The sequence below is a fragment of the Condylura cristata genome, unplaced genomic scaffold (assembly GCF_000260355.1).
Source record: "Condylura cristata isolate star-nosed mole 26May11 unplaced genomic scaffold, ConCri1.0 scaffold00016, whole genome shotgun sequence".
NCBI classification, from domain to species: Eukaryota; Metazoa; Chordata; class Mammalia; order Eulipotyphla; family Talpidae; genus Condylura; species Condylura cristata.
In genome coordinates this window covers 21183319-21197200 of record NW_004567117.1, presented here as the reverse complement: position 1 = coordinate 21197200, position 13882 = coordinate 21183319, and the positions used below count along the sequence as shown (strand labels likewise).

The 13882-nt window shown below is 43.4% G+C and overlaps 1 protein-coding gene across 3 annotated transcripts in view; it reads right to left on the bottom strand.

Annotated features, from left to right (window-relative positions):
• MAPRE2 (microtubule-associated protein, RP/EB family, member 2) overlaps positions 1-13882 on the bottom strand; it is a 140418-nt gene that overhangs the window by 13344 nt on the left and 113192 nt on the right. For all 3 annotated transcript variants that reach the window (XM_004683840.2, XM_004683838.2, XM_004683841.2), the window contains one exon: positions 1555-1694. In XM_004683840.2, the coding sequence (XP_004683897.1) occupies positions 1555-1694 (140 nt within the window). The remainder of the gene's footprint in view (positions 1-1554; positions 1695-13882) is intronic.

Here is a 13882-nt window from a genome sequence, read left to right as displayed (position 1 = left end):
TTATCTCAGAAACTGTTTCCAGACTCTTGCTGGCTCATCAAGATGCAGATTGATTACCAGGAATGGCCCAGTGAGGGGTTGGGAACACCTCTGAGTGGTGGAGGAAGTGATAGTAAGGAGGCTTCACAAGACTGACTCACACTAGGAGTCTGGGGAGGAAGGGATTAGCATAGCCATTGACCCAGCTATAGAAACCAAGATCCTTAGGCGCCAAGGCCCCCTTTCCAAAGCATAAGATCAAAGCAGATGGCAGCAGGCTGTAGGCTGTGTCTATCACAGACTCAAAAGGTGAAAGATAAAGATATGGAGATTGAGCCCATGGTGGGATCTCCTGTCCCTTTCAGATTCTATTCAACAAATCTAGGCTCACCAGGAGTGAGCCCCTTCCAGAGAGATCAAGTCTCTATCAGGGCAGTCTCTGCCCAGTACAGGGCCCCAGCCCTCTGTCCACCTGTGCCTATGCAGATGCTTCTTTCCACCCTCTGCAGGGCAGCAGTTTCCTGCCTGCCTGTGACCTGTACCATGCCAGGACTTCTCTGCTCTGACCTCCCTCAGTAGAGGCCACTCTCTTAAGGCCGCTTACCTGCAACTATGCAGGCCTCTCAGCAAGCCTGTTCTTTTTTGGGCAGCTCCTCCTGCCCATCTGTGCCTGTGCAAGTGTCTGATACTCTTGTCCTTTTTCCTAATAAATCTGCTCTTTAAATAAAACTGAGTCTCTGTCTCGTGGAGAATCTCGCTGCTGAAAGGGGAGCTCTGGTGAAACTTTTCCCAGAGTGAGCCCAAGGACGCCGTACTAAGTCCAAAACGACATCACAGAGGACCTAGAATAAAGGTTCTTCTCCCTGCAGCAGGAGCAGGGAAAGGTAGGCGGCTTCCCCAGGGGGTCTATGCTACTACTTCTTTTATTACTTTTAAGCTACATATAATCTTAGGGGAAATCAGCTCTTATTAGTTAGAAAGTACACATAAGCTTTTATATTGAACACTGCAAAGGCAGCAGAGCTAGATTTACTATAACCATGAGTACTATTAGATAAAAAAAGACAGTTATACTTAAAATACAACTGTGACTTTTCTGATTTCCCCCAACTTCAGGCTCGATGTTTCTGTGGCAGGGAACTTCAGCTGTTTGGAGGAACAGGTTTTTGCTTTTGCTTGCTGAACAGCCTATTGTGTGCAACTGCTGTGAGTTCTAGGCGAGGAGGGAAGGTTATCTCTCTTACCATTAAATCATTAGCAACAGAACAGGCTTAATAGTAGGTGATGGAAAGGAGGGAGGAAGGGGAGGTGGGGGAAGTGTGTAGGAAAGAAGACTAGCCATCTGGCTGGGCCTAAGTGGGCAGGTAAGCCATGGTCTAGGCTGGAGAGCTCAAGGCTGCTGGGGAAAGGAGGCTGGGCCTCAAGCCTGCAGATTTTACCTGCACAATCTCTTTTATTCTTGCTTGCTTGACATCTCGGCTTTTGCCTCACCTGCACCCGTTCTCACCAGCCCATCGGGGTTTGCTACCTTATCTTCTTGCACTGAATGATGATTTGCCATGAATGATGAGTTACCTGTTCATTAAGCTGTATGACCTGTGTTTCTAAATCTTTATCAGATTTGGATGCTGAACCACTGGATGAAGCCCTTTTGGCTGATGAGGGACGAGAAGGTGTGGATCCTGGTTTAGATGCCGGACTTGATTTAGCCGCACCTGAAAGGAAACAGCATAAATGAGAAACATGGGCAACATCAGAAATTCTTTTTAGATTTAAGCAACTAGATGATACCAAAGGAGTTTACTAAAAAGCAACAGTGATCAAAGTACCACAGCTATACCGCAGTACATTTTCAGAGTTCTCACATGTTTCCGCACACACATACACAATAGGTTGACTAACCAATTTAACCTTTCTGAGTATTTTTTTAGGTTACATAACATTAATGCAATCTCTTTTCTCCTTTCAGAAAAATAAGAGTAACCGATATAAAGGATTTTGAGATTTTGTTTTCAAGGAGGAAAGATGCTTAAACTCAAAGGATCATAACTGAATTTCTAACAAACAAAACCATCTTTATATAGATGAACACTTTAGAAGTAGTAACAATACAAATGTATGTTTCCTCGTTCACTATGTTTTTCAAGTTTTGATCACAGTAAGAGCCTGGGAGCAGTGACATCACCAGAGCAGCTCCTGAGACTGAAGTCTTGCTTTTTAAATTTTATCTGCAATAAATGGGCTTTAAAAAAAAAAAAAGATTTATTTATTCGTACAGAACTGGGGTACAAGCCAGCGATGCGGAGGGTGAGAGGATTCACCAGAGACAGAGTGGGGAGCAGAACAGGCAGATCGACTAAGTACACTGCTGAGGGGAGCAGCGGGAGGGTCAGGAGAGGTCTGCCACGCCATGTGGTCACCTCCGGGGCAGGCAGGAATCGAACTCATGTGGAAGTGGCTTAAGCTTCTTTGTGCTGTGCTTTAACCCGCAACGCCACCAGGGAGGGCCCTAAATGGGCTTTTTGAGAAATGGCTGATTCCAGGGATAAGGCAGGGGATCTATGAACTGAGTTTAGGACACCTGGTTGTCAAAAATCAGAGATATATTCAAGGATGAATAACACAGCTTATTCCATGAAGTTTAGGGGCCAGCTAAAAGGGGATCATCTGCCTACACTTGGGAGAGGGTGCCTGCCAAAAAGAATAATGGCTGTATTGTGATGCAAGTGGGTCAATGCAAACCTAATGTGTAAGGAAAGGGAGAAAGGAAGGGAGAAGGATGATAGAATGATCGTTATGGGACACCGACAGCCAATAAATGCAGAAGTGCTACAACTAAAAAGTCAGAGTTCTGAGACACCCACACTGATTTAGAGTTTTGATGGACTCTAAAACATTAAGTGATAAGTTTGTGGGGGAAAAGACAGGCATTCCCTTATAAATGACTTATTATATAGGGGGAAAAGGTGTGGATCAGAGGGGTGACCTGGGATTAGTAGCTTAATATGGCTCAGCAGTGTTAATAATAATGTTAACTATTTTCAGTAAGACCTCACTTGTCTAGAGCTTGGTCATGACAGACTGCAGAATATGGTACAGACACAGGAAATATCTCTGAAGCTAAAACAAAAACTCCTAATGTGTACGCAATGAGCATCTATACTTAATGGAGTAAGAACTTGAGGAGTCCATTACTGGGGGCTCACTCACACTCGGACCAGTGGCAGGTGGGTCTGGGCAGGCTTCCTTCCTACTGTCTCCACTGGCCCTTTTCCCCACCACTGTCCCCCACTGCTTCTTTAGAGGGATCTCGGAGGGCAAAGAACACATCTCATGCAGCTTGGTAATCCCAGTGCTTAGCACAAAGCTTGGCTGAAAATATATTTAGTGAAGGAACAAATGTTTAAATAAATACATGAACAAGTAAATAAAATCTGGTTCTAATTTTATTGTATTGTTCCAACTTTACAGTTTATCAGTACCAACAGAGTAAAAAGACCAAGGGTTTTATGTATATGAAGGCCTCTGACTTTTGTGTTGATTACCTTGCTAAACTGGTTGATGTTTTTGATTAGTTTCTCTGTGGAGTTTTTTAGGGTTTTCCATGTAAATTAATATATCATCTGCAAATAAGGACAGTCTTACTTCTTTCCCTATTTGGATTCCTTGTATGTAAAAGATCAAGGGTTTTAAAAGCAAGTGTGTTGAGAGCAGTCACAGTTACAATCAATTTCCTCATTACAAAGTAGGAGATAGAAGGATAAAATTTATATTTGTTATGTTTTCAAGTGTCTGGAGTGAGTAAGAGTGTTAAGCCATACATACCCTCAAGAAACACTGATAGCATCACTCCCTTGAAAATACATGCCTCTTTGTTATAAAGAAAAAAAAAATCATCTAAAAGCACAGGAAAATACCGAATGCATTTTAAAATGAGAATGATTACAGTAGTGGATGACTTAAAATAGTTCAAAGGCTAATTCTTCAGTGACCTGTAATGGCACAGACACCTTACCTATGTAAAAAGATTTCCAAAGGAACCTAGAGAACGGATGCTTTACTTGTGATTCAGAGACAGTTACAAGATCCTTCATCTCTGCAGGAGTCCATATAAGAACTCCTGAAACACTCCTTCCAAATTCCAATGGCCAGTTTCTATAAGGAAGGGCCAAGCCACCAGGGAGAAGAAAACATATGAAGAGCCGGGGAGGCAGGGCTGACTGGCAAAGTGCCTTCTGCAAGGGGTTCCACCAGCCAGCACAGCTGGGAAAGCAGCTTTTGAAAAATCAAGTTGCTTCAGACCTTTTTACAAGCAATATGTCATACTTAACATAAAGAAAGTCTAACAGAAAGCAGTTCAAAGACTGTGATCAATACCTCTAATTTACTGAGTATCTGTTTATTATATGCCAACCACGAGGCTTGTGCTGGAGAACCCCCGCTCTGCGGGAGTGTGTGGGATCTGATGGGGGGAAGAGTTGCCTCAAAGGGGCCTGGCATGGCCATCCTCAAATTTTCAGAAACAAGGCAGCATTTTCCACTGCAGAGCCCTATAGTCTCTCTGCCTGGAACATTCCTCTCTTCCCTCCAAGTGACTATATCTACTGGCCTTCAAGATGCACCTCAAATATTGCTGCTTGGCACCCACCCATGTAATGGCAATTATTTATTTCATACCTCCTCCCATTAGACTTAAAACTCCATGAGGTAGAAGTTGCATCTGTTTTGTCTACCACTTTATGGTCCCATGGCTAATCACAAGGCCTGATCTTAGGAAACACTCAAAGTTTTTATAATTCATTAACTACTCCTACAAGAGGCATTTACTACTCCTACAAGAGGCATTTACAGGGAAGGGAGAGAGGGGCACCCCTGAAACCTCAAACCTGCCTGCTCTAAATAGGTTCTGCCATCTACCGCATCAAGACAAAACATGTAAGATCTTTAATGAAAAGGAACTTTCTTCACATGTCTCTGTGCTCTATGTGACTCCCTCAGGCCACCTTCCAGATCTATATCCTGCTTCCTTCCTCCTCAGTCCTCTCCAGACTCCTCTCTTTTCCCCTCAGCTCCACCCTCTTTTTGGGTAGGACAGGGAACCTGGTACCTTCCCTTTTCCTCGGTTCCACCTTGTTATAAGACAAGAGAAAGTTAGAGGAGCTGACGCCAAAAGTCACTGGCAGGAAGAGCCAGCCATACCCAAAGGAAACCAAAAAAAAAAAAAAAAAAAGAGAAAGAATCAGTAGCCTCCCCAAAGAGATGTCTCACGCGGTTTCCTTACAAGAGTACCTCTGCCACCACTTAGGCCCTTTATCTCAGAGTCAGGGGAACAGTTCAAGTGGGTGAAATCAATCAGTGTGTGGCTAATGCTGAGTTGTAAGGTGGTCTGTGCCAGGCTGGCCAGGGCTCTGCCATGTTCACTGGTCTCTTCTGAAGGAAACTGCTGCAGAAGCTAGAAAGCACAGTCCCCACCGACCCACCCATCCTAGTTGGGCAGTCCCCTAGTGCTCCCCCAAAGCCCTCCCCCCAGTCAACAGCTCTCAAGTGGCTGGCTGCAACCTGTTGACTTAGGCTCATCAGGCATACCTGATTCTCCTACTTTGCTTTATCCAGTCTCACGCAAATTGTAAAAAACCAGGAAGGAAAAGAAACTCATTACCTGTGAAACAGGGCTAGCACTAAACTATATTTTCAAGGCATCATCAACTGCAGCTTGAAAAAAGATGTTTGAGGTAGAAGGGGCCATGGCAAGCCAACATCCATGCAAGGCCAAGCTAGCAGGGAAGAGCAACTAGAAAGAAGCAGGGAGAGCCACAGAGCCAGGGAGCACCTTATGTGGCTCGTAGCAAACCTGGGAAACCTACAGCTACTGAGCTGCCCCTCTCTGTCCACATGCGGTCTCTCAGGAGCCTGATGCTTCCTGAGGCAACACACATTCTGTGCTATGGACAGAACCAACTCAGATAGGCTTGTGTGGGTCTGACTTGTAATTCAGTCTTGGCCTTAGGAAGGCATTTTTGTGTCCTGTGAAGGTCAATTGGGGCAAAGACCCAGGGCTTCTCCCTGGCTCACGTGCATGCTGCTTGTGGATCTCCTTACTATGAGAAAGATGAAGGCAAAGGTAATCAGACTTGACATCCTCAGGTGCTGGGAAGCAAGGGTGGGGTGAGTATAGGGGGAGGGGCCTATGAGCCACCACCTATACTCACCACACCTGGGATGGAAGGCCAGCTTCTGCCCCCACCAGGGAGAGATTCTAAGTGGCAAGGCACAGGCTTGACAAAGAAAGGACTGGGTAACAAATTTGAAAAAATTGTAGATCAACTGAGGACCTAGTGCTTGAAATTTAAAAATTAGAAGGATTTTTCAATTCAGAGTATACTGTTTGGAAAGATACAAAATAGGGGAAAAAAACTTCTGAGTGAGATTGTTTCATGTCAGCATTAGTTAACTGCTCATTTATCCTTTCTGAAGGAATGAAAGAATAAGAAAGATATAGGGGAAGAAAGATCTTAGCATCTTCAGAAGTTCAGAGTTTTTAAAAAACCATACAATTAAGGGTTAAACTAAAAGCTAATTTTCAAAGGAATGTAAAGTGAGTTCCTTCCAACATCACAAGATGTAATTTGATACCAAAGTAATTTATCCCTCACAGTTATCACATTATTAACATGCACTGAGATATTCCAAATACTAAAATTTGTAAAAATGAAGTCTTGTTTATTAATTTTAATAACCTTTTGTTTTTAGAATGAACAACAACATCCTGAAGTATATCGCATTCATTAGGCAGTTAAAAATTGTACTTTCATTTGCTTGCTTTAAAAGTCTGCCTGTTTTCTTTCCACCAACCATATTCTTAAGTATATCCAATTTCTGTGGGTACCAGATATTCTTTTCTCACTTACCCAGGCTGCTACAGTAAGGATGTTATCAAAGAATTGTACATTTGACATTGATACAATACTTTTATGTAAGCCACTATTTGTATTTCAATTTTGTGAAATGATCCAATAATGTCCCAGTAGCATCTAATCCTAGTTTTAAATACTGAGGTCCTTAGCTGCATTTTGTTAATGCTCCTGATTTCAATACCTTTGCATGCCTCTGTGCTCAAAAATGCTCATGTGAAAACCATGCAGCCATGCTGGCTACAACACAGACAGACTTTTCTGTAGCTATCAGACATTTTTATTTTCTTCCAAGCCATACTTGATGATGCTCTGAAAACATAATTAGTGGGAGCTCTATTTTACAAGAGGCATTTTCCCCTCCAGCTTTTTAAAAAATTCTCTCCCTAATTTTCCCCTTCAAAAGAAAAAGGAGTTTCAGAAGCATAGGAAAACAGACATAAATTCTGTACAAGTCCCTGTAATTCCCTGAATTTATTCCCTGGATATGGGCATGATTTACATGCTGGTCTTTGAGCAGTTGTGTCTTAATTAAAGCCTTTAGGACTTCATGTATAAATATGATTCTAAGACATTTTAACCACGGTTATAAAAAACAAAGAGTGGTCAGATTCACTGCTTTAGTGAAGCTAGAGCATCTCTGCGTCTAAATTCAGTAATTAGTAGCTTACTTAATGTTTATGGAAAATGCAACGGCATTTTGGGCAGATGAGCTCCAGTGAATCCAGAACAAGGAAGCAAATAAAAGCACCGTGCTTGGCTTTGTCCCTTATGGCCAAGGTCTCAAGAAATTCTTCTCACATAATGTGCTGTATTCCTTCTGCCAAAATCATAAACAGAGGAGCTAAAAATATGACATTAAGACTGTTGACAAGAACCGCAGAGACATTAAAAACATGTGCAAACACAGACTTGGGAGGGAGCCATTCTTCCGGTCATCCCCAGCTTCTGCACTGTTTTGAAAGAATAGTTTCCCTCACCCCATTCTTCTTACTCAATTAGAAATACCCACGGAGATTGGGGGTTGTGGAGGTACTGAGGGCGTACGAGGCTGTTGAGAGGGGGGCATTAGGCAAAACAAATGGAGGTCAAAAGGGACAAATTCCCAGTTAAAAAGTAATTTCTTGGGATCTAATGTACAGCACAGTGACAGAGTTAACAACAACTTCCCAAGACACAGAGACTGAATCATTTTATGTTGCATGCTTGAAACTAATATAGTATATGTTGTTATATTTTAATAAAGACAAAGCCCCACAGAAAGACACAAAAGCAGCAGAAGAGACACAGCATTTACACTGACCCATCACTTAGGGGTGGACCGCACATCATTTCTTCATCCTCTTTACTTTGGCAAAGTAGAGGTACTGCTGGGGAAAGTGTGGAGCTGGGTGATGAGAAGAGAGACTCTCTTCACAGGAAGAGAGTCTCCTCCACCACTAAACAGACAACAGAGGTCCCCCTCAACCCCCCCACCCCCCTGCAGCAACTGCTCCCACACACCTCCAATAACTGAGGATCTAGCCCTTTCCTTCAATGTTGTCCCCACACTTTCACTAGGCAGGTTCTGTAATCTGCAAAGCACCTCAGAGGCCGGAATTCAGTCCACATTGAACTGTAACAGGACTTGGAAAGTCCTGATTCATGAGCTCATTAAGAAGCTGGGTTCTTTTATTCTGAAATTAGTAGTTCACATCCATATGGCTCCTGTTCCACCCGAGCAGCCAGTGGCAAAGCTCGATGCTTCCTTTTTGCTACTTCAGCGTCAGCTCGTAAAAGTGGGCAGCAACTCTTTGAGCAGCTTGGGTCGGCTCCATACAGTCGAGCATGAACCATATTCATCTTGTGGGAATGAAGCCCTGCTGTGGAGTCTGGCATCCTTCATCTTGTCCCTAGGGGGGCAGTGTTGGGAGGGGGCCCTGCAGCCAGGCAGCCTTCACAGGGCTCCTGGCCCTGCTACTCATACAGTGTGTGACTCTGGCTGGGTTTCTTCATGTGAAGAGAGGACTAGCAGTGTCCATTGCCCAGAGCTGGGAAGAGTATATGAGTTAATAAATGGCATATAGTAAGTGCACAAAAAATGTTAGCTCCTTTCATTATTATATACAGCAACCGAGTTGATTCAGCTAGCCATGAAGAGTATACAGGTTTTCCATTAAGATAAAACTTAAATCATTAACATACCCTCCAGCCACGAGTGGGCTCCAAAGCTTTTGTGTGTCTCCCTCCAGGCAGCATCTACCAAGGTGCTATAGTTCAAGTCTTTGCGCTTCTTCTTACCATGATTCACTCATTCATGCAGTAGGTATTTCCTGAATCCCTACTTGTACCTGGCAAGTTGTACGCACTCAGGATAAAACAATGAATGAAAAAGCAAAGATGCCTGTCCTAGTGGCATTTATGTTCTAACAGGGGGATCAGATAATAAACAATAATGTTATGAGCCAGTGACACAGCCAACTAGAAAGTTAATGCTACAGAGAAAAGAAAAGCAGGGCAGCGTAGGGAGTGCTGGGAAGGAGTATGGGGGAGAGGGGTGGGCAGTGACCTGAGCATTCACCTGGGTCTTCTCCAGTCGAACTCTGAACTCAGATGTCAGAAACAGCGAGTCCTCTTGGTGGGTGTCTTGCGGCAGTGCAGCACTCATAGAAAGAGGTGAGCTCCATACCAGGCATGGGTAGGGGTCACCCACACTCAAAAACCTCATTTCTCATGGAAGCCAACATTTCTTGCAACATCACTGTAGTTGTTGGATCCCTTCAAGGGACAAGACAGCTGCAGAGTAACACTATTTCTTCAACTTTCTCATCGAGAAAGTAGAGCACAGAGGGCGGGGAGGACGCTGGCCTTCCGGATGGTCATCTCAGGCAGAAAGGAAGCCTGAAGCCAGGGAAAGAGTCTGTCTCAAGTGTTCAGGGGCCAAGGGTGGAGAAGAGCCAGCTAAGGCTCATGTAGGAGGAGAGAAGGTAACAGAGGAGCAGTTTACCAAGGCCCTCACAAGCCAGGAGGCAGATTTTATTCTGGGGGCAAAAAGAAGCTACTGAGGGTCTTGAGCAGGAAAGTGACATACATGGCTTCAGTTTTAAGAGTCTCACTCTGCCCAGTGTGTGGAGAACAGGCTGATGTAACAGCAGATGCAGAAAGGCTAGTTAGGAGGCCAGTGACATGGTTATACTGACCTGGGCATGGGGCGTGGGTGCTCTGAAGGAGTCCTGTGCTGTTTTGGTAAATCACATGCAATGCTACCATTTAGAAACCCCTACGTTACAGGGGTTTGCGCCTCCCTGGTGGTGCAAATGGTTAAAGCACAGCACTATGAAGCTCTCTGCAGCCACTGCAGCACCAGTTTGATCCCTGTCAGGGTGCTGACACACATGGCACAGCAGACCTCTCCTGTCTCGGCTGCTGCTCCCCTCAGAAGTGTATTTCAGTAGATCCGCCTGTTTTGTTCCTCACTCTGTCTCTGGTGAATCCTCTCACCTTCTCCCTGCCCCACTCCCACCGCACCTCTGGCCTGTACCCCAATTCTTATAGGCATACATAAATAAATTTTTTTTTAAAAAAGAAAACCCCATAGTACAGGCACCAAATGCCTGGCCATTGAATACAAACAACATTTTGCAATGCTAACAGCAATAAAAAGGCATTCTGTCATTAATAGCATCTGCTACTGATTTCAAGGGAGGACTGAAGGAAAAGTAGGCAGTGACAAGAGCTATGAGTCAGCTGTGTCCCTCCCAATCCACTGCTCAAGGGTCATTCCACAGTCCCAGCATGCCAGAACTCACGCCAGAGCTCAAGGGAGGCAGGGCCGCTCCAGGGTGTGGCTGTGTTGGCTGCACTGAACTGTTAGCGGTGCCTGGGGGCTCCCTTCTGTGAACAAGTCACAAAGTCTGCCCCTGTAATGGGCAGGCGGGCCTGATTCCACTGAGCATGTCCAGTCAGCATGAGCCTTCACGTACTGAGTTACTTCTGCCCTGGTTACTGTCCCTGCTGGTGATGATGTGCTTATTTTTAGCTATCATGTGATTCTCCAGTATTTTCCAGGCTCTGCTTGAGTCACTCTGGTTTCGGAGTATTTTTCATAGGAGGAAAAAAAAAATGCAGGAAAGAGCTCATCTTGAAATGGCTCAAATATTAAAAATTTTAATTTTTTTCAATAGTAATTTCAAAAAGATGTGTATTTCTTTAGATAAATTTCTGACTTTCCCACCTCTCACATCTTGGTAGAAAATTAAGTGAATCTAGAAACACATTACGTGCTTATCCATCCCCATTTTAATTCAAGATTCTTGTCTTTAAATTATTCTCTAAATAATTTCTTTCTAGAAATGAAGCAATACCTCACCTCCATGGAAAAGGCACATGCAAGAATGCCAGCAGTAATTTAAAGGCACACCCCAGCCTGTCTGCTGCAGCAGTGAGGAAGCTGGTGGCAGAAACTGCCCTGCAGCCTGAGCCAGCCAATGATGAATAGACACACACAGGCCTTAGTTACCGTGACGACGGTGGCACGGAGGATGTCATGCACCCCTGCATACAGCAATCATTTAGCAAAATGCTTATCAACGAAGACAGCCGGTTTTTGGAATACACAAGCACTTAATTCTTTTATGATGTCTAGTCATAGCCCCTACCAGCTTACTATTAATGAGGTTGATGTTTTAGGCAGTTTTCTGATGGTGGTAGTCTCCATCAACACTATCTTATCCAGACACCCTTGGCAACAGAGACATGACCTGAGGTCACAGAGCAGTTGAGGTCAGGCAAGTGAGAACCAGGGCAGAGCCCTACTTGATCCATTAATTCTCTTCTACTTGCTTCCACCAACTAACCCCCAAGCCAAGAACCTGTGTATATCATTTATCCTTAGCTTCCCCTTTCCTTCATTTCTTCCCCAGTAATTAAGTTTGCTGCCTATCCTTCAGGTTTCCATAACCCACAAGGCCATGACTTTTGTTTAGACCCCCCTGATTGCCTATCTAATTTTCTCAAAAGTTTTCTTAGTTACTTTTCTGGGTGGCAAATGTACCTTCTCCATGTGTTTTCTGCCCCACAGAGTAAACCTGTGTTTAAAACCTTTCAAAGACTCTACAGTGCCATTTTAAGTGTAAGCCCCAACCCCTATGTCAGAGAGGTATACTCACCCTCCCCATAAGATTTCCACCTCCTGTTAGCCCTACTTTTGTGTAGTTTCCTCCCCTGGAGTGCAGGTGGGACCTGTGACTTGTTTCTTGAACATGGAATAGGGAAGAGAAAATGGAATACTTGAGTATGGAAGGAAATGGGCTCTCTCTCCCATCATTATGGCACTCTTTCTGTATGTACACTTACGACTGTTTTGCTGGCACACTAGAGACGCCGTTTATTGACTTTGAAATAAGCTGCAAAAAGAATAAGTACCATGTGGCAAGTGTTCTCCAGCAGCTGACAGTAACTTCTAGCAATAAAGGGAAGTCTCAGTCCAGCAGCCTCAGTGTTACTGCTCACAAGCCCAGGAGCTTTCTCAAACCGAGCCTTTGATGAGACTCTAGTCACAGTGGACAGCAGGACTGCAGTCTGGTGAGCCTCTAAAGGAGAGGACAAGGCTAAGCTGTGCCTGAACCTCAACTGCTGTGTGACAATACATGTGTTGTTTAAAGTTGCTAAGTCTGTGGTAACTGTTTTGCAGCAACAAACATAAATTTAACCTCTTAACCCATTAGACAAAGGCTCTGCTTACCTCTACACCTCAATGTCCACAAAGAACGTGTACTTCACTAAATAGACCACATTGTCTCCTGATTTCAACATTCTGTTCTTTCCGCTTGCAATGCTCTTCACCACAGGTATGATAACTTGGCATTCAGCTTCTCAGACTGAAAGTAAACCTTATTAGGCCTCAAAATACAATGACTTGCATTTTTTCTTGTTTCTATAAGCAGCTATCATAGTCCATAATGAATCTATTTTTTTCTTTAATCTTGGTATCTTTCATATCCTTCACCTGGCTAACTTCTACCCATTCTTTAAGTCTTAGCAGAACTTCACTTTTTCCAAAAAGCCTTTCTAGAATATATAAAACCAGTTCAGGTGGTCTACCTATATAACCTGATAGCACTTATCTCAGCTTACTGTACCTGTCTATTATCTTCAGTCTGTCTTACTAGGCTGCACCTTCCTTGCATCATTAATAGAGCTCTCGAATCTTCTATAGTGTTGCAGCAAATTTTTGTTGAATGAATAGATGAATAAGAATTCAAGTAAAGCTTTCACAAAAAGGGTAAGGAATCCAAGAAATAGAAATGCTCTTTAAGAAATATTTTCTGGGGTGCTGTGCTGTACCATGTTGCTTTCTATGCTACATTGTAAGTGGTGGTGGTGGGGCTCCTCAGTGATAGACGACTGAAGAGAACTTCAGTTCCAGACATGCATTGACTTAAGTACTGCATCTTTCTTGATCCAAATGATTCTGCAATATCATTATACCTATGGAAAGAGATGATCCCTTAGCATACTATGTGGGGTCTAGTTGCAGAATCAATTAACATTTCAATATAAACAGGGGGAATCTGGATAACAATGAGCCAATCCTGGCTATGAAAGGATCAAGTACTGTTTTTAAAAAGGCAAGGGTGGTTTGGGTAGGATATGAATGGAGACTCCTTCTTCCGCAAATTCCTATGTCAAAGTATGTAAATACATGCCAACTTTTTCTGAGTTTGCTTTTTGTGAAAGTTTACTCTCCACTTTGAAATCACTTAGACCATCTACTCAGAAAGTTATCTGAATTTAAGGATTAAGAAATCATAGATTAAGAATCCTATGAATCCAGACTCCACTATCCTTGGCTTTATATACACTTTTGCTTTGGGGCTAACAAGAGATCTGGATTGAGTGCAGGAGTAATACTTCCTGCATTTACAAATGTATCTTAACTTTCACATAAGGCCTGATGAAAGGATGAATGGGAATGTTTAAAAAATTATGACTATTTGTAAAAAAAAAAAAAA